General features: G+C 51.2%; 3 protein-coding genes across 6 annotated transcripts; 1 reads left to right on the top strand and 2 right to left on the bottom strand.

Annotated features, from left to right (window-relative positions):
* Positions 1-149: 149 nt before the first annotated feature.
* Positions 150-1,824, bottom strand: npb (neuropeptide B). Its single transcript, XM_084685630.1, has 2 exons — positions 1,193-1,824; positions 150-672 (listed from the first exon to the last, which is right to left on the bottom strand). The coding sequence occupies exons 1-2, from the start codon at positions 1,454-1,456 to the stop codon at positions 544-546; spliced, it is 393 nt and encodes a 130-aa protein (XP_084541756.1). The 5' UTR covers positions 1,457-1,824; the 3' UTR covers positions 150-543.
* A 971-nt stretch (positions 1,825-2,795) lies between these two features.
* Positions 2,796-7,054, bottom strand: sgsh (N-sulfoglucosamine sulfohydrolase (sulfamidase)). 2 transcript variants are annotated; one of them, XM_084685534.1, is made up of 9 exons: positions 6,835-7,054; positions 6,490-6,650; positions 6,245-6,350; positions 5,523-5,857; positions 5,285-5,366; positions 4,940-5,143; positions 4,152-4,318; positions 3,816-3,935; positions 2,796-3,597 (listed from the first exon to the last, which is right to left on the bottom strand). In XM_084685534.1, the coding sequence occupies exons 1-9, from the start codon at positions 6,923-6,925 to the stop codon at positions 3,316-3,318; spliced, it is 1,548 nt and encodes a 515-aa protein (XP_084541660.1). In that variant the 5' UTR covers positions 6,926-7,054; the 3' UTR covers positions 2,796-3,315. The 2 variants fall into 2 exon arrangements, with proteins under 2 accessions (XP_084541660.1, XP_084541661.1); XM_084685535.1 differs by having other exon boundaries at positions 3,455-3,597; positions 3,838-3,935.
* A 95-nt stretch (positions 7,055-7,149) lies between these two features.
* On the top strand, positions 7,150-15,261 carry slc26a11 (solute carrier family 26 member 11). Of its 3 annotated transcripts, none has more exons than XM_084685514.1 (17): positions 7,150-7,289; positions 7,596-7,734; positions 7,929-8,101; positions 8,394-8,502; positions 8,912-9,104; positions 9,427-9,512; positions 9,658-9,737; positions 9,976-10,121; positions 10,281-10,459; positions 10,717-10,789; positions 10,935-11,046; positions 11,211-11,266; positions 11,613-11,753; positions 12,016-12,143; positions 12,616-12,715; positions 12,896-13,029; positions 14,309-15,261. In XM_084685514.1, exons 3-17 carry the CDS (start codon positions 7,980-7,982, stop codon positions 14,414-14,416), a joined length of 1,767 nt encoding a protein of 588 aa, XP_084541640.1. In that variant the 5' UTR covers positions 7,150-7,289; positions 7,596-7,734; positions 7,929-7,979; the 3' UTR covers positions 14,417-15,261. The 3 variants fall into 3 exon arrangements, with proteins under 3 accessions (XP_084541640.1, XP_084541641.1, XP_084541642.1); XM_084685515.1 differs by having other exon boundaries at positions 7,169-7,289; positions 7,607-7,734; XM_084685516.1 differs by lacking the exons at positions 7,150-7,289; positions 7,596-7,734 and having other exon boundaries at positions 7,975-8,101; positions 8,862-9,104.
* The last annotated feature ends 215 nt before the right edge of the window (positions 15,262-15,476 follow it).

The raw sequence follows: 15,476 nt of genomic DNA, 5'->3' as shown, positions 1-15,476 counted from the left end.
AGATTTGTTGATTTGCTTCTGAGGACAAACTTTCCACTCAGTGGGAAAGGCAATGTGAAATCCTCTCCATTTCAACGGCTGTCCCGTTTTAGCTCCGTGATTCATTTTTTGACAGAATAAGGTCACCAAAGTTAATAGTATTTGTTCATTTTTAATAGATAAAATAAATTAAAGTACTTTAAATGCTGCATAGCAGTCAACAGTTTATAGACACTTAATACATTTGGCAACGTGGGAGACTATTAACTACAGGTGAGGAATCGGCATCGGCATGGAAATAGAAGTGATTTAGAAGTGAAAACAGAAATGAATACAAACAACTCTCACACACCGCACTTAATTTTTTTTTGTTGGTTTCCCTTTCTTTTTTTAACGCAATTTAACAAACAAGGATCTTCACATCGCTTTGAAAATGAGAGAAAGGACATTCAACGTCATTAACGGTCCATTATCATTGTTTCTTTAACTTTCCGCGGGCGCAGAACTCTCCTGTTTAGGCGGGAGAATGATCTTGTCCCCCGCGGGCGCAGCTCGCCGCAGGACTCACGCGGCCAGGCAGTCCAGCGAATCAAGGGTGAGGAAGACATCTGCGCTGCACCGGAACGTGCCTGTGCCGTCCCGGAGAAGCTCGCAGCTCTTCAAGTTGGGTGAGATGTCTTTCACACATATAGCCTGCAGAGAAACGGAGAAAAACCGGGGTTTTAAAAAACATCGTTATTCCACGGGATGTCCAAAATCACGTTCATTTAATTTTAAATGTGCCCCAAGACAAGTTTAAACGTCTCAAATAAAACGTGTTTTTTTGTAGGATGTATTGCTATATGACCTGGAACATTTTAAAGAGTATGTATATGTAACACTAAGTCTCCATGGTAAAAAGTTTAAACCAGAGAAAAAAATCGCCTTTTACGCACGAGATGTGTATCTCGCGCTCGGCTTTCTCCTCAGTTTAGACTACTCAACTTGTTATCTTGTTAAATATTCTAAATACTAAACTATGCCCACATCAAGATGTTGTAGTTTAACGATATTTCCGATGCAGCTGAATGATAAATTACATAAAAACTAGGATAAACTGTTTCTTTGCACCGTGGTCCGTGAAACTCCACGAGCTTCTCTGAAATGTTTTTTTAAACATGCTTTAAACTTAATGTTTCAGCAGATGTTTCTATTTACGCTCTGTGACACTCACCATATTTTTGAGAACGGGAGTCTGACGACTGCCTTCATTGACCACGTTGTTCCCGGTCGCCTCCCCGCTGTCCATCACCGTCTCTTCAGACTCGGACCTCCGGGCGTAGGGCGACCTACGGATACCGGAGAGCAATCCCGAGGCTCTCCCGACCGAGTAGTAGCTCGGGCCGGTCGACTGCTTGTACCAAGCCTCGATGGGATGGCACGAGATGAGCACGGAGACGCAGACGCACACCACGGCGAATCTAACTGACCTTTCCATCACGGAATCTTGTGGCACTTTTACGCAGCGGTGTGGAGAGGGATTCTCTGGGCGTCGGATGGCTCGTTCTTGATTATTTTTCTTCTAGCGTTTCAATGCAGCAAACTGTCGCTCTTGGTCGATGTGTTTTGGGTGTTCCAGAAAGTTGCTGCGCTTTATATAGGTGCGCTGCGCCGAGCGATCGTGACCCTCGACGTTCGTCAATCTAGATCATAAGGGGCTGGATGATTCATCCGTGCGCACGCAGAGGAAAAATCCAATCCTAGTTGATTCTTTAACTGTCACTCATGTTTGGAAAGGAGGGGGTACGAAACCAAGTCGTCAGAGGGGTTCCTTTTGACACGAATGTTATCTTCAAAAAGAGAAAAAACGCCAAAACCCAAGGTAGAAAAAAAACTTAATCTAGCCCAACGACGACCTCAACTAAAACCTAGCTGGCTGCAACTACGTCATTCAGGAGATCTCCAGGGACTAACGGAAAAAGACGACAACACCAACGGTTTAGATTCGGGCTGTAAGCAACAGACTTTACGGATGCATAGGCTATCTGACGCCTTAGATTTACCGTCTTTTTTTCTCGCGTTGTGCCTAACAATCTATATGTAGACCACGTTATTTCATAGTATTTTTTATTGGAAATGTTTGTATATTATTGGAATTGTTTCTTTTTTAAGTAGGCCTACTAGTTTTATCTTTATATTTCTGTCTATTATATGCACCAACCCACCTTAACAAGAAAATTCCTTGTTTGTGTAAACTTTTTATTTGCAGAAATCCGAATTCTGTTTCTGATATGTAGAACAAACGAACCAAACGGTGAAGTCTTGTATTTTAAGTCTGAAAACGGACCGTTCAGAAATTCCCTAAAGGGGAACAATCAATCGATTCGTTTTAAATATCAAACTATTTTATTAGTAGTTTCCATTAGCTATACTTCGTTTCGACGGTTGAAACGGCTTTTGAACTGCCCTGCCCTCTGACTCCAACAGAGTTGTCCGCTCGGTAGAAAACGTTTGGTAGATAATTAAAATCGGTTACGCTAGGGATGCATCTTTGATAATTTTAGTAGACACGGTGCGAAGAGACTACTTCACAACTATCAGGAGTAAAAAAACAATTTCAACAAATTCGCTACTGGAGAATACGAAATTGCTCAGTCATCCCCCGTAGGAATACGGGAAACTTACTTTATCTACTTTGATATTGTACTTGTTAAGCAGAGGCTTTCATACAACGCTTTCCTGTTAAAATTGGAAAGGCAGACATGACCAAGCACGCCGTTATTAGCACATGTAAAACACATGTAAACACAGAGATAGACACAGAATTGAACATAATATACAGTAGAAGAATATACAGTTTATTAAATACACAAAATAACCTATAAAATCAATGCATGTGATTGGTTTGGAAGAAAGTAAAAACATTACGGAATGGTTTCAGGAAAATGAAGGGCGACAGGTTTGGGACCACATCAAAGTCTGGAAGACCCACAGCTCCCAGTGTCTGTCTATGTAATCTTTGTGGTTGACTTGTGGTCAGAACCTGCAGTGTGGTGTGACTCCGGGCGGTCGGTCTGATAACTTTTCGATCAGTTTGTGATCCTGTTGCGGTCAGAACCAGAAACACAAACAGTCTCTGTGCTGGCCTCTCGAAATCAGTTGTGGTCAATTCAGTGTCCAGTTAAAATGTTCAGGTTACAAACAAACAATCTAAACCACATACAACCCAACCATGTTCCAGTCGCTGCTCCTAATCCCTTCCAATCAGAGACCCCGACACAGCCCGGTCGACCGGTACCGTCCTACCCCGTCCAATCAGAAGCCCCGACACCCACGACCCATCCATCTCCCCTCCAATCAGAGGTCGTTGTGGAGCGGTCTGCATCTGGGCTCCATCTTGTCCTCCAGAACCCGGTCGGGACCACACACCCAGGGGTCCCCGGTCCCCGACTGCCACTTCTCCAGGCCCCCCCGCAGGGCCTCCAGCACGGGGCCGAGGGCCGGGTCGGACGCACGGTTCCGGGTCTCGTGAGGGTCGTCGCGCCGGTCGTACAGCTCCCAGCGGGGCCGGTAGTAGTACTGGTCCAGGGTCTTGAACCAGCCGGTGGAACGACCGGACACGGTCCTGTTTAGGAGGTCCTGGGGAGGGGGAGGGGGTGGGGGGGGGGAGGGGGAGGAAGGGGAGGGGGGGGAAGGGGAGGGGGAGGAGGAGGAGGAAGGTTATAAATTGTAGGAGGTGGTGGAGGAGGGACATCATCTGTTCTATAAGGGAAGGGAGAGTGGTAGTGTGTGTGTGTGTGTTTATGTGTGTGTTTATGTGTGTGTGTGTGTGTGTGTGTGTATGTATGTGTGTGTACCTGGAAGGTGGGAGATACATACAGGTCCTGGTCTATGGGGAAGGGCATGCGGTAGTGCAGGTTGTGGAGCAGCCGATACGCCCCCTGCTGGATGGAGCGCATAGGGTAGTACATGGTCACCTGGGAGGGAGGGAGGGGGGAGGGAGGAGGGAGGGGGGGAGGAGGGAGGGGGGGGAAGGGCAGAAGAGACGGGAATACAACATTTATTAGCTTTTCATTTTTATAGAAGGAAGGAGAATAGTCTCTTTGGACATTTACACTTATAATTGTAAATCCTAAACACTGCAACGCACACATATACACACTGCACAAACACACTCCACACTCCACACACACCTCATGCAGGCTCTGGCTGGAGTAGACGGTGTTCCAGGAGGTGGGCTCGACATCGAGGGCGGGGAGGAGAGAGCGGCCAGTCAGGGTCACGGGGTCAGATGGTGTACCGGGCAGCCGGTAGGATGGGTACGGCACCGAGAACCAGTCTAGGATGGTGGGGGTGATGTCTGAGAAAGAGTCCAGACAGAGAGTAAGACAAGCAAGGGGAGTCGGGAGGTCAGTCAGTATCATATTAGCAGCACTGTGTCTCCCTCTGGTGGAACCTTAGTGCTGTTACAACCTAGGAATGTGGAGGAACTCATAACTGCCATTGGCAGTCTTCTTAGGAACGTTCTAAGAGCGTTCTAGAGCACTCTTAGAATGTTCCTAAGAAGCTCTTAGCATTAAGAGCTTCTTAACGAATCTGGGAAACCCGGCCATTTTCATTACTCTCTCCTCTCAGTCCTTTTCTCCAATCAAGTCTTTTCATCTTGACCTCTTTTTAGTCCCCCCCTCCCTCCCCTCTCACCCCGCAGGCTGACGTCGGCCTGGCCCCTCCCCCCTCTCACCCCGCAGGCTGGCGTAGGCCTGGCCCCTCCCCCCTCTCACCTAGCAGGCTGGCGTAGGCCTGGCCCCTCCCCCCTCTCACCCAGCAGGCTGACGTAGGCCTGGCCCCTCCCCCCTCTCACCTAGCAGGCTGGCGTAGGCCTGGCCCCTCCCCCCTCTCACCCAGCAGGCTGACGTAGGCCTGGCCCCTCCCCCCTCTCACCCAGCAGGCTGACGTAGGCCTGGCCCCTCCCCCCTCTCACCCAGCAGGCTGACGTAGGCCTGGCTGTTCTGCCCCCAGCGTTCCCTGTGTTCCGGCGAGGACACCAGCATGGGTTCTGCGGTTCCGGAGTGGTACAGGTTGGTCCTGCCGTTGGGGAAGGGAATGCCGTTGTCGGAGCTGTAGATGACCAGCGTATCGTTCTCATAGCCTGCCTCCCTCAGCTCCTGCAGGACCAGGCCAATACCTGGGGGGAGGGGGGAGACATACAGAGAATGAGGAGACAGGGAGGTGAGGGAGGGGGTCTTCACAGAGGTATAGGTGTGTTTACCTGTGGAAACAAATGAGGAAGTGTGTGTGTGTGTGCGTGTGTCCGTGTGCCCCTCACCCTGGTCCAGCCTGCTCACAGTGGTGTACTGGGCAGCGATGTCAGCGCGAGCCGTGGGTGTGTCGGGTACGAAGTACGGGACCTGCCAGACGCGTAGGGGAGAGGAGGCAGGAGAGCATGTTTCATTGTTTCATTGTCGTTTTAATGTCATTATTCATAGGTCATGGGTCACAGTCCATAGGTCCAATTTTACAGGTCATGGTTACTAGCTGATAGTTGCCAGGGGTCATGGTCTCACCTGGACCTGCTCGGGGGTGTAGTATTCCGGCTTCCAGTCAGGAATTCTGCCCATCCCGCTCTCCCCATTCCCAAACTTCTCACAGAAGGCTCCGTACTGCGGCTGGGAGTGGCCGCAGCGGTGCGTGTCGTGGAACGCCACGTAGAGGAAGAAGGGACGCTCCTCCTCCTTCTCCCCTCCTCCCCCCTCCCTCTGCATCTGTAGAAACTTCCGGACCAGCAGCTTGATTCGCGTGATGTTGCGGCCCACCTGCAGCACGGAGTTGTTCTCCTCGGTGTAGGCAAAGTCGAAGGGGTAGACTGGACCAGGACCCACGTGCTTTTTCCCTATTATACCTGAGGAGGGAGGGAGGGACAAGAGAATGAGAGAGAACAAAAGGGAGAAATACATTATTACAATTGTTTGTTTGTAATCGACAATCAAGCAGGCTCTGGACTCCATTGAGGAAGGGTGTGTGTGTGTGTGTGTTTACCTGTGCGTATGTTGGCCTTGCTGAGCAGCAGAGGAAGGCTCTGGACTCACCTGTGCGTATGTTGGCCTTGCTGAGCAGCAGAGGAAGGCTCTGGACTCACCTGTGCATATGTTGGCCTTGCTGAGCAGCAGAGGAAGGCTCTGGACTCACCTGTGCGTATGTTGGCCTTGCTGAGCAGCAGAGGAAGGCTCTGGACTCACCTGTGCGTATGTTGGCCTTGCTGAGCAGCAGAGGAAGGCTCTGGACTCACCTGTGCGTATGTTGGCCTTGCTGAGCAGCAGAGGAAGGCTCTGGACTCCATCGAAGGAGTTGAAGTGATGGACTCCCTGGTGCAGTCCATACATGCCATTCTGGTGCTGCACACAAACACATAGGTAAGTTCACATGAGGACCTCAACCAGGAATTGTGTTCTGTGTGTGTGTATGCATCTCTGAAGAGGAGGAGAATGTGTGTGTGTGTGTGTGTGTGAGTGAGAGAGAGACAGAGAGAGTTACCTGCGGTAGTCCCGTGAGGATGGCGGAGCGGCTGGGGGAACAGCTACTAACGGACGTGAAGGCGTTCTGGAACAACAAGCTGCGGCGGGCCAGAGCGCGCAGGTGCGGAGTACGGACCACCGAGTTATTGTAGACTTCTGTTTCAAATCCAGCATCGTCGGCTGCGGGGGAGGGAAACAGAGAGATGGCACAAGAAAAACGAATATAGTTTAAGAAGCAGTGAGGGAGGAATACAGTTTGAAACAGGCAGATTGGGGAATGAGGGAGAAAAATACATTGAACTCTAAGTAAGTCGCTCTGGATAACAGCGTCTGCTAAATGACTAAATGTAAATGTAAACTCTACCTATAATCAGCAAAACATTTCTCCTCTTTGACTTTCCTACGTAGCACATCGCCGTAAAAAACAAAAACACCAATCCATGCAAAACGCGCATTCTGGATGAACTATTTATTTTACTTCCAAATTATCAGGATGAACTATCTAGTTTACTTCCAAATGTTCTTCATGCTTTTAAAATTAAGATTGAAACTTGACACACAGCTCGCTTTTCCTGACTCTTCGTAAGTCCCGCCCACTGTGATCACATGACTACAGTCACATGAGATACGGTGTTTTGGTGTGACAAGTAGTTTCCTGTCGCGCGGAAGATGTGCGGGTTTGGGGCTATGGTTTGGGGAAGTTGTTGGGGGGGAGCAGTGATTTATTTTACGGACCAGGTTTTTATGTCAACAGCAACTCCTCTTTTAGAACTAAACTCTTAATTATAGAAATGACAGAGAAACCGAGGGATTACAAAGGTTTGAACCAGAGATTTATGACATCAACGCTGATGCCTGCTCACTTTCGCGTACATTTACAACCACTGTAACTGTCCAACTGTGTTATCCTATTGAAATGTCTATGGTTGTCATAAAATCTAAATAGTTGTACTGACACAGCAGAAATATGACTTTAAAGTCATGCATTTTGTCGCATGACCAAACGCTTAGGTTGTATAACAGGTAGACTATGCAAATCTTTCTGTATTGTAATAACGGCTTCACGCGAAGTTCCCTTCGTTCTGTTCCTTTATCGGGATTCTTTCTTGGAAAACTCGATTCAAGGACGTCAACAGACCGCGCACACATTCAGCACCAACCGCATTCCAAAGCCCACGTCCTCCTGACGGCAGAGATGGACTTAACTCTGACATAGCACGACGAGAAAACAGACAGGAAACATCTCGCAGCCTTATACACATATGTGAGTATTTGTGTGAGAGTTAAGAGTTTTAAAAAGAGAGTTTTACCCCCGTTTCTGTAATTAATCATACACAGTTACAACGTCCTCCATCATTCCCTCACCCCAGTACTGAAGTGTACCGCATAACTTACCTCTGCGCCTCTCTTTATCTCCCACTCGGTGCCTCTCTTTCTCTACCGTGTTTCTCCCTCCAGCTCCGCCCCCCTCTCCAGACAGGGCTCCCCTGTCCTGCTCCCTCCCCCAGGATGATGGAGCCTCTGGTGGATCGGCCGCTGCTGGGGGCCCCCTCCTGCCGGGAGCGCCTGAGAGCCTGCTGCTCCTACAGTAGCCTCAGTGCCTGGCTGCCCTTCCTGACCTGGCTGCCCAGGTAGAGGGGGGGGGAGGGGGGGAGAGAGGGGAGGGGGGAAGAGGGAGGAGGGGAGAGAGGGGAGGAGGGGAGGGAGGGGGAGGAGGGAGGAGGGGAGGGGGGAGGAGGAGAGAGAGGGGATGAGGGAGAGGGGGGAGGAGGGGAGAGAGGGGAGGAGGGGAGGGGGAGAGAGGGGAGGGGGAGGAGGAGGGGAGGGAGGGAGAGAGGCGAAGAGGGAGGGAGCATAAAAATGCAAAAATTAACGTCTTCGAAACAGTAGCAGTGACTTGAGCCAGGTGATGTGCTCCTTCAGGTACAGGCTGAGATGGCTGCAGATGGACCTGATCGCGGGCCTCACCGTGGGGCTGACCACCGTACCACAGGCCCTGGCTTACGCCGAGGTGGCTGGCCTACCTGTCCAGGTGAGGGGGAGGGGCTTAGCTGTATACAGGTTATACATGTTAGCCGTATACATGCTGTGTCGGGTCTCTTTCTCCTCTCTTCACTGTCCTCCCTCCCTTCTCCTCCAACCTTTCCTCCCTCTCCTCTCACCCCCTTCCTCCCTCTCCTCTCACCCCCTCCTCCTCTCTCCCTCCCTCTCCTCTCACCCCCTCCTCCTCTCTCCCTGCTTCCTCCCTCTCCTCTCACCCCCTCCTCCTCTCTCCCTGCTTCCTCCCTCTCCTCTCACCCCCTTCCTCCCTCTCCTCTCACCCCCTTCCTCCCTCTCCTCTCACCCCCTTCCTCCCTCATCCTCTCACCCCCCTCCTCCCTGCATCCACAGTTTGGCCTGTACTCTGCCTCCACAGTTTGGCCTGTACTCTGCCTCCACAGTTTGGCCTGTACTCTGCCTTCATGGGGGGCTTCATCTACACGGTGCTGGGGACCTCCAAGGATGTGACCCTGGGCCCCACGGCCATCATGTCCCTGCTGTGTGCCCCGCTGGTGGGGGGCAGGCCCTGCCGGGCCGTGCTGCTCAGCCTGCTCTGCGGAGCCATCCAGACCTCCATGAGCCTGCTCAGACTGGGTAGGAGGGAGGAAGGGGGGAGGGAGGGAGGGGAGGGGTAAGGGGGGAAGGAGGGAGGGAAAGAGGGAGGGGGGAGGGCGAAGAGGGGGAGGGAGGGAAGGAGGGAGGGGGAAGAGGGGGAGGGAGGGAAGGAGGGAGGGGGAAGAGGGGGAGGGAGGGCGGGACGGACGGAGGGAGGGAGGGGGGAGGGAGGGAGGGGGGAGGGGCAAGAGGGGAGGGAGGGAATTAGAGGGGATGAATGGAGGGATAGATGGATTGATAGATGTAAGAGGTGTGTGTGATAGAGGGATGGAGGGATGACTTCTGATGGTGTGTTCTGCAGGGTTTCTGTTGGACTTCATCTCCTTTCCCGTCATCAAGGGCTTCACCTGTGCTGCCGCGGTAACCATCGGCTTCGGACAGATCAAGGTGAACACGGCTTATTCTCTTTCTTCTTCTTCAAAACAATACATTTTATTGGTTAGTTTTAGATTTAGGTTATGGTACATGCGAGGCAGCGTTTCAGCTTGTTCAGGAGTTTGTCCTCAGAGTGTGTGTGTGTGTGTGTGTGTAGAATCTCCTGGGTCTGAAGGATGTTCCCCAGCAGTTCTACCTGCAGGTGTACTACACTTTTCACAAGATCCCAGAGGCCAGGTACACTGCTCGGGTTTGTGGTTTTTGTGTGTGTATATGTGCATGTATGTGAGTATATATATATATATGTGCGTGTGTGTTTATGTGTGTGTGTTTATGTGTGTGTGTGTGTGTTTATGTGTGTGTGTGTGTTTATGTGTGTGTATGTGTGTGTGTGTGTTTATGTGTGTGTGTGTGTTTATGTGTGTGTGTGTGTTTATGTGTGTGTGTGTGTGTGTTTATGTGTGTTGTCCCGCAGGACAGGGGATGTGGTTCTGGGCCTGCTGTGTCTCCTCCTGCTGGTCCTGCTCACCTGGATGAAGAACACTCTGGGCCCGCCCCCAGAGGACGGAGGCCCCGCCCACGTCAGGTTCGCCCGCTGCCTGGTCTGGGGCGTCGCCACCGGTCAGCTATACCCCCAGGACTGTGTGTGTGTGGTGTGTGTGTGGTGTGTGTGTGTGGCAGCAAGGTGCTGTTATGCATCAATTTCTGTTCACTCCATTCCTTCGTCATCCCTTGTATCTCACTTCCTGTCTCCTCACTTCCTGCTTCCTGCGTGTGCAGTGCGAAACGCGCTGGTGGTGGTGGCTGCGTCCTGCGTGGCGTTCTCCTGGGACGCCTATGGCCTGCATGTCTTCACCATCACCGGGAAGACCTCCCACGGCCTCCCGCCCTTCAGGCCGCCGCCCACCTCCGAGACCACGCCCAACGGAACCCTCGTGCCCTTCTGGAACATCGTGGAGGTGAGTGGCGGGAGGACGGGCCAATTGGAGGAGAGGAGAAGTGTGGGTGTTGACCAATGATGTTTCAGAGTTTTGAGAATGAGGATTCTCCCTGGGAGGGTTTAGCCCAACCATTTGTTGCTCTGTTCAGGAAGTGCTTGTCCGTCAACTGTTTCTGAACCAATAGCGTTACAGTGTTGTTATGATGATCACCATCACTGTCCACTCATATGAGTCAAGGGATGAGTGACAACCTTCTCTGACAAATCCTGTGTTAGGATTTCGGAGGAGGGCTGGCTGTCATCCCTTTCATGGGTGTGCTGGAAAGCATCGCCATTGCCAAGGCCTTCGGTAAGCTTCATCCTTTTACTTACATCCATTTATTCATAAAGTCATCCATCCATCCATTTATCCATTCGATGTTCTACCATTCATTCAGTCAGTATTGATTTTATGATCTGATTGGTTGTTCTATGATTTCCTGGTTTGTCCTCAGCCAGTCAGAATGACTATAGGATCAACGCCAACCAGGAGCTGTTTGCCATTGGTCTGACCAACATCATGGGATCCTTTGTGTCTGCCTACCCAGTAACTGGCAGCTTCGGCAGGTGTGTGTGTGTGTGTGTGTGTGTGTGGGTGTGTGCAGCCTTTAACAGGATACAAGGATATCATGTGATGTTTACCCTCAGCTCGATTCAAAATGTGTGTGTTTAGTGTGTGAAGTGCGTGTAGTGTGAGTGTGTTCAGTAGTAACTATTTACTCTGTATTCAGGACTGCAGTGAACTCTCAGACCGGTGTGTGTACTCCAGCAGGAGGGATAGTCACCAGTAAGTCTCTGTTTCTGTCTCTGTCTCTGTCTCTCTCTCTCTCTCTCTCTCTCTCTCTCTGTCTCTGTCTCTGTCTCTCTCTCTCTCTCTCTCTCTCTCTCTCTCTCTCTCTCTCTCTCTCTCTCTCTCTCTCCTGAAGCTTGTCACTAACTGACTTGTGTTACTCTACTGGTGGAGTTCAGTAAAGTTGCTGTCACACCCCCTCCCTCCCTCCCTCCCTCCCTCCCTCCCTCCCTCCCTCCCTCCCTCCCTCCCTCCCTCCCTCCCTCCCTCCCTCCCTCCCTCCCTCCCTCCCTCCCTCCCTCCCTCCCTCCCTCCCTCCCTCCCTCCCTCCCTCCCTCTCCAGGTGTGGTGGGGCTCCTCTCCCTGGCCTTCCTCATGCCAGTGTTCTACTACATCCCCAAGGCCTCCCTGGCAGCCGTCATCATCTGTGCCGTGGCCCCCATGGTGGACTACCGCACTGCAGGCCGGCTCTGGAGGACACGGAGTAGGGGCACACACACACACGTATACACACACACGCATGTATACACACACACAACCACACACACATGCATGTATACATACACACAACCACACACACATGCATGTATACATACACATAACCACACACAACGACAGTCAGAATCCTGGCACACAAATGTGGCTGTGTGTGAGTTTCTGTGAAATCCTTCAGAATTTCCAACGCCCGTGCGTGTGTGTGTGCTTTTGTGTGTGTGTGTTTTTGTGTGTGTGTGTGTGTGTGTCAGGGCTGGACCTGCTCCCCTTCACCGTGACGTTCCTGATGAGTTTCTGGGAGGTGCAGTACGGCATTCTGGGAGGAGTGGGCGTGTCCGGAGTCCTGCTGCTCTACAACACAGCCCGGCCCAGACTGAAGGTGAGGGAGAGGGAGGGGGGAGGGAGGGAGGGAGAGGGAGAGAGAGAGAGAGAGAGAGAGAGAGAGGGAGAGGGAGGGGGGAGAGAGAGAGAGAGGGAGGGGGAGAGATGAAGGGGAGAGAGAGAGAGAGAGAGAGAGAGAGAGAGAGAGAGAGAGAGAGAGAGAGGCAGGGGAGAAGGAGAGGGAGGGGGGAGAGAGGGAGGGGAGAGAGAGAGGGAAGGGGGAGAGAGAGAGAGGGAGGGGGGAGAGAGAGACAGGGAAGGGGGAGAGGGAGGGGGGACAGAGAGAGAGGGGGGACAGAGAGAGAGGGGGAGAGAGAGAGACGGGAGATGGGGGAGAGAGAGACAGACAGACACAGAGAGAGAGAGAGAGAGAGAGAGAGAGAGAGAGAGAGGGTGAGTGTGACATTCTTGCGTTGTGTTTGCATATCTCTAACGCCACTGTTGATTTTTTCTTGTGTGTGTGTGTGTAGGTGTCAGATCATGGTGTGTTGGTGGTAGAGATAGGGAGTGGCCTCAGTTTCCCTGCTGCAGAATATCTCAGTGGAGTCATACACACTCAGGCCTTACAGGGTGAGTGTGTGTGCATGTGTGTGCGTGAGAGAGAGAGAAACAAACATTCTGTTAAGCATTGAAATAAAGTAAAGTAAAGTAAAAATGTTCCCTGCTCCTCCTCCCTGCCCTCTGATCCATCTCTTCTTCCATCACTCCCCCACACCTCATCCCTGCCTCCTCCCCTCCTCCCTCCCCCAGCCTCCCCCCCCAGGTCTGTAGTCCTGGACTGCCAGCATGTCAGCACGCTGGACTACACCGTGGTCAACGAGCTGAGGGACCTGCTGGCCCAGTTTACCCTGAGAGGAGTGGGCCTGGTCTGCTCTGGTCTGGAGGTAGAGGAGGGGAGGGTCTGCTCTGGTCTGGAGGTAGAGGAGGGCCTGGTCTGCTCTGGTCTGGAGGAAGAGGAGGAGAGGGAGGGTCTGCTCTGGTCTGGAGGTAGAGGAGGGGAGGGTCTGCTCTGGTCTGGAGGTAGAGGAGGGGAGGGCCTGGTCTGCTCTGGTCTGGAGGAAGAGGAGGAGAGGGAGGGTCTGCTCTGGTCTGGAGGTAGAGGAGAGGAGGGTCTGCTCTGGTCTGGAGGTAGAGGAGGAGAGGGTCTGCTCTGGTCTGGAGGTAGAGGAAGGGAGGGCCTGGTCTGCTCTGGTCTGGAGGAAGAGGAGGAGAGGGAGGGTCTGCTCTGGTCTGGAGGTAGAGGAGGGGAGGGTCTGCTCTGGTCTGGAGGTAGAGGAGGGGAGGGCCTGGTCTGCTCTGGTCTGGAGGAAGAGGAGGAGAGGGAGGGTCTGCTCTGGTCTGGAGGTAGAGGAGAGGAGGGTCTGCTCTGGTCTGGAGGTAGAGGAGGGGAGGGTCTGCTCTGGTCTGGAGGTAGAGGAGGGGAGGGTCTGCTCTGGTCTGGAGGTAGAGGAGGGGAGGGTCTGCTCTGGTCTGGAGGTAGAGGAGGAGAGGGGAGGGTCTGCTCTGGTCTGGAGGAAGAGGAGGGGAGGGTCTGCTCTGGTCTGGAGGTAGAGGAGGAGAGGGGAGGGTCTGCTCTGGTCTGGAGGTAGAGGAGGGGAGGGTCTGCTCTGGTCTGGAGGTAGAGGAGGGGAGGGCCTGGTCTGCTCTGGTCTGGAGGAAGAGGAGGAGAGGGAGGGAGCAGGGAAAGATAAATGAATAGAGTAAGAGAGAGAGTGAGGGAGAGGCACGATGGATAGGAGGAGGAAGGGAGAGGGGGAGAGGGATTAAAGGACTACACAGTAATTTATCAACCAGGCTGACCTGTGTCACTCACTTATCTCCCCTTATCTACCCGATCTCTACCACCAACACACCATGATCTGACACCTACACACACACACACACACAAGAAAAAATCAACAGTGGCGTTAGAGATATGCAAACACAACGCAAGAATGTCACACTCACCCTTTCTTTCTCTCTCTCTCACTCTCTCTCTCTCTCTCTCTCTCTCTCTCCCTCTTTCTCTCTCTCTCTCTCTCTCTCTCTCTCTCTCTCTCTCTCTCTCTCTCTCTCTTCTCTCTCTCTCTCTCTCTCTCTCTCCTCTCTCTCTCTCTCTCTCTCTCTCTCTCTCTCTCTCTCTCTCTCTCTCTCTCTCTCTCCTCCTCTCTTGTTCTCTCTCAGTCCTCTGTTCTGGAGATTCTGTCGGCAGCGGACCTGCCGGGTCTGAGATTCGCCGACAGTGTGGAGGCGGCCCTTCAGAGCCTATCGGGTAATCCGATCAGTGATTGACACTACCATAAGCCAATCACAGACAATATTTTTTTGTGTGTGACTTGCCACTAAGCCAATCAGCGAGGGGAGAATGTTAGTAAAGAAGTCATTGGAGAGCCGATGGTCGGAGTGGCAGTGATTGACATGGAGGTTGGCCAATCAGCAGAGCTCAACAGTGATAGCAGCCGGTTGATTGGCTGTGCAGCCGTTTACAGACTCAATCACAAAGTGATCTTTTTTTCCAACCAATGAGGGGACACCAAACTAATAAGTGAATAATTAGTGATGGGTTTTTTACTTGTGTGGTTTTATATTGGCTTTCTGGATTTGAACCCCTTCAGATCCAAAGTACATTGTAGAACTTGATCAGAGCAAAACAGTTGTTGGGATGTGATGGATAAAGTGAAGAATGCTAACCGACAACTCTTCAACTGTAGACGTCATTCATTTGTTATAAGAATCAATTGCTACAGTAAACCAAAACAACAACCAAAATGAAATAAAAATGACAAACTATTAAACAGAAAAAATGACACTAACACCAAACTGAATTATTCATGCTCACGGAAGCACAACACAGTCAAGAGATTTGACTTTTATAATAACGTGTTTTTAATGTGTCTAATGTTGTGATGTCTCGAAGCCGTACAATTCTCAAGTAATTTCAGTCGAAATTGAAAGGTTCTGCTTTATAAAGTGTTCTGATTCCAGCTGGTGGCGAGTTTGGTTACTACATTATTCAAACAGATTAACAGTTTTAACACTTGGGGGGGGGAAAAACGTTGATGTTTCAAACATTCCAAAAGAGACATGATTTGAGATGCCTGTTCATTTTTATAAAAAAAGATGTATTGTTAAATGTTTCTCTGTCTCTGTCTTAATAGCAATATACAGTGTTTTGTATATTCATTTTTTTAAACGTTAGCTTATTTATTTTAGCGGGAGGCTATTTGATATACTTTTAATAAGACTGTGTTTGCCTTTGGATGATGAGAAACATTGGAAAAAAAGAAGAATAAGATAATAGAACCCTTCTAAAGGTAGGCCTAATCTGTATAGTCCCCAGTGGGACAGGGGG

The sequence above is a fragment of the Hypomesus nipponensis genome, chromosome 21, assembly GCF_054491055.1.
Source record: "Hypomesus nipponensis isolate SF chromosome 21, ASM5449105v1, whole genome shotgun sequence".
NCBI lineage: Eukaryota > Metazoa > Chordata > Actinopteri > Osmeriformes > Osmeridae > Hypomesus > Hypomesus nipponensis.
Note: the sequence above shows the minus strand (reverse complement) of the source record. Positions and strands in the feature narration are given on the sequence as shown.

Bases quoted from the DNA above. Each gene is read 5' to 3' on its own strand.
- npb (XM_084685630.1), bottom strand. From the start codon at position 1,456: ATGGAAAGGTCAGTTAGATTCGCCGTGGTGTGCGTCTGCGTCTCCGTG. The intron at 673-1,192 runs GTGAGTGTCACA...GTTTCTCTGCAG, and splicing joins CTCCCGTTCTCAAAAATATG to GCTATATGTGTGAAAGACAT.
- sgsh (XM_084685534.1), bottom strand. From the start codon at position 6,925: ATGCGCGTTTTGCATGGATTGGTGTTTTTGTTTTTTACGGCGATGTGC. The intron at 5,144-5,284 runs GTGAGGGGCACA...CCCTCCCCCCAG, and splicing joins TGTGAGCAGGCTGGACCAGG to GTATTGGCCTGGTCCTGCAG. The intron at 3,598-3,815 runs GTACACACACAT...CCCCCTCCCCAG, and splicing joins ATGTATCTCCCACCTTCCAG to GACCTCCTAAACAGGACCGT.
- slc26a11 (XM_084685514.1), top strand. From the start codon at position 7,980: ATGATGGAGCCTCTGGTGGATCGGCCGCTGCTGGGGGCCCCCTCCTGC. The intron at 12,716-12,895 runs GTGAGTGTGTGT...TCCCTCCCCCAG, and splicing joins ACACACTCAGGCCTTACAGG to CCTCCCCCCCCAGGTCTGTA. The intron at 13,030-14,308 runs GTAGAGGAGGGG...GTTCTCTCTCAG, and splicing joins TGGTCTGCTCTGGTCTGGAG to TCCTCTGTTCTGGAGATTCT.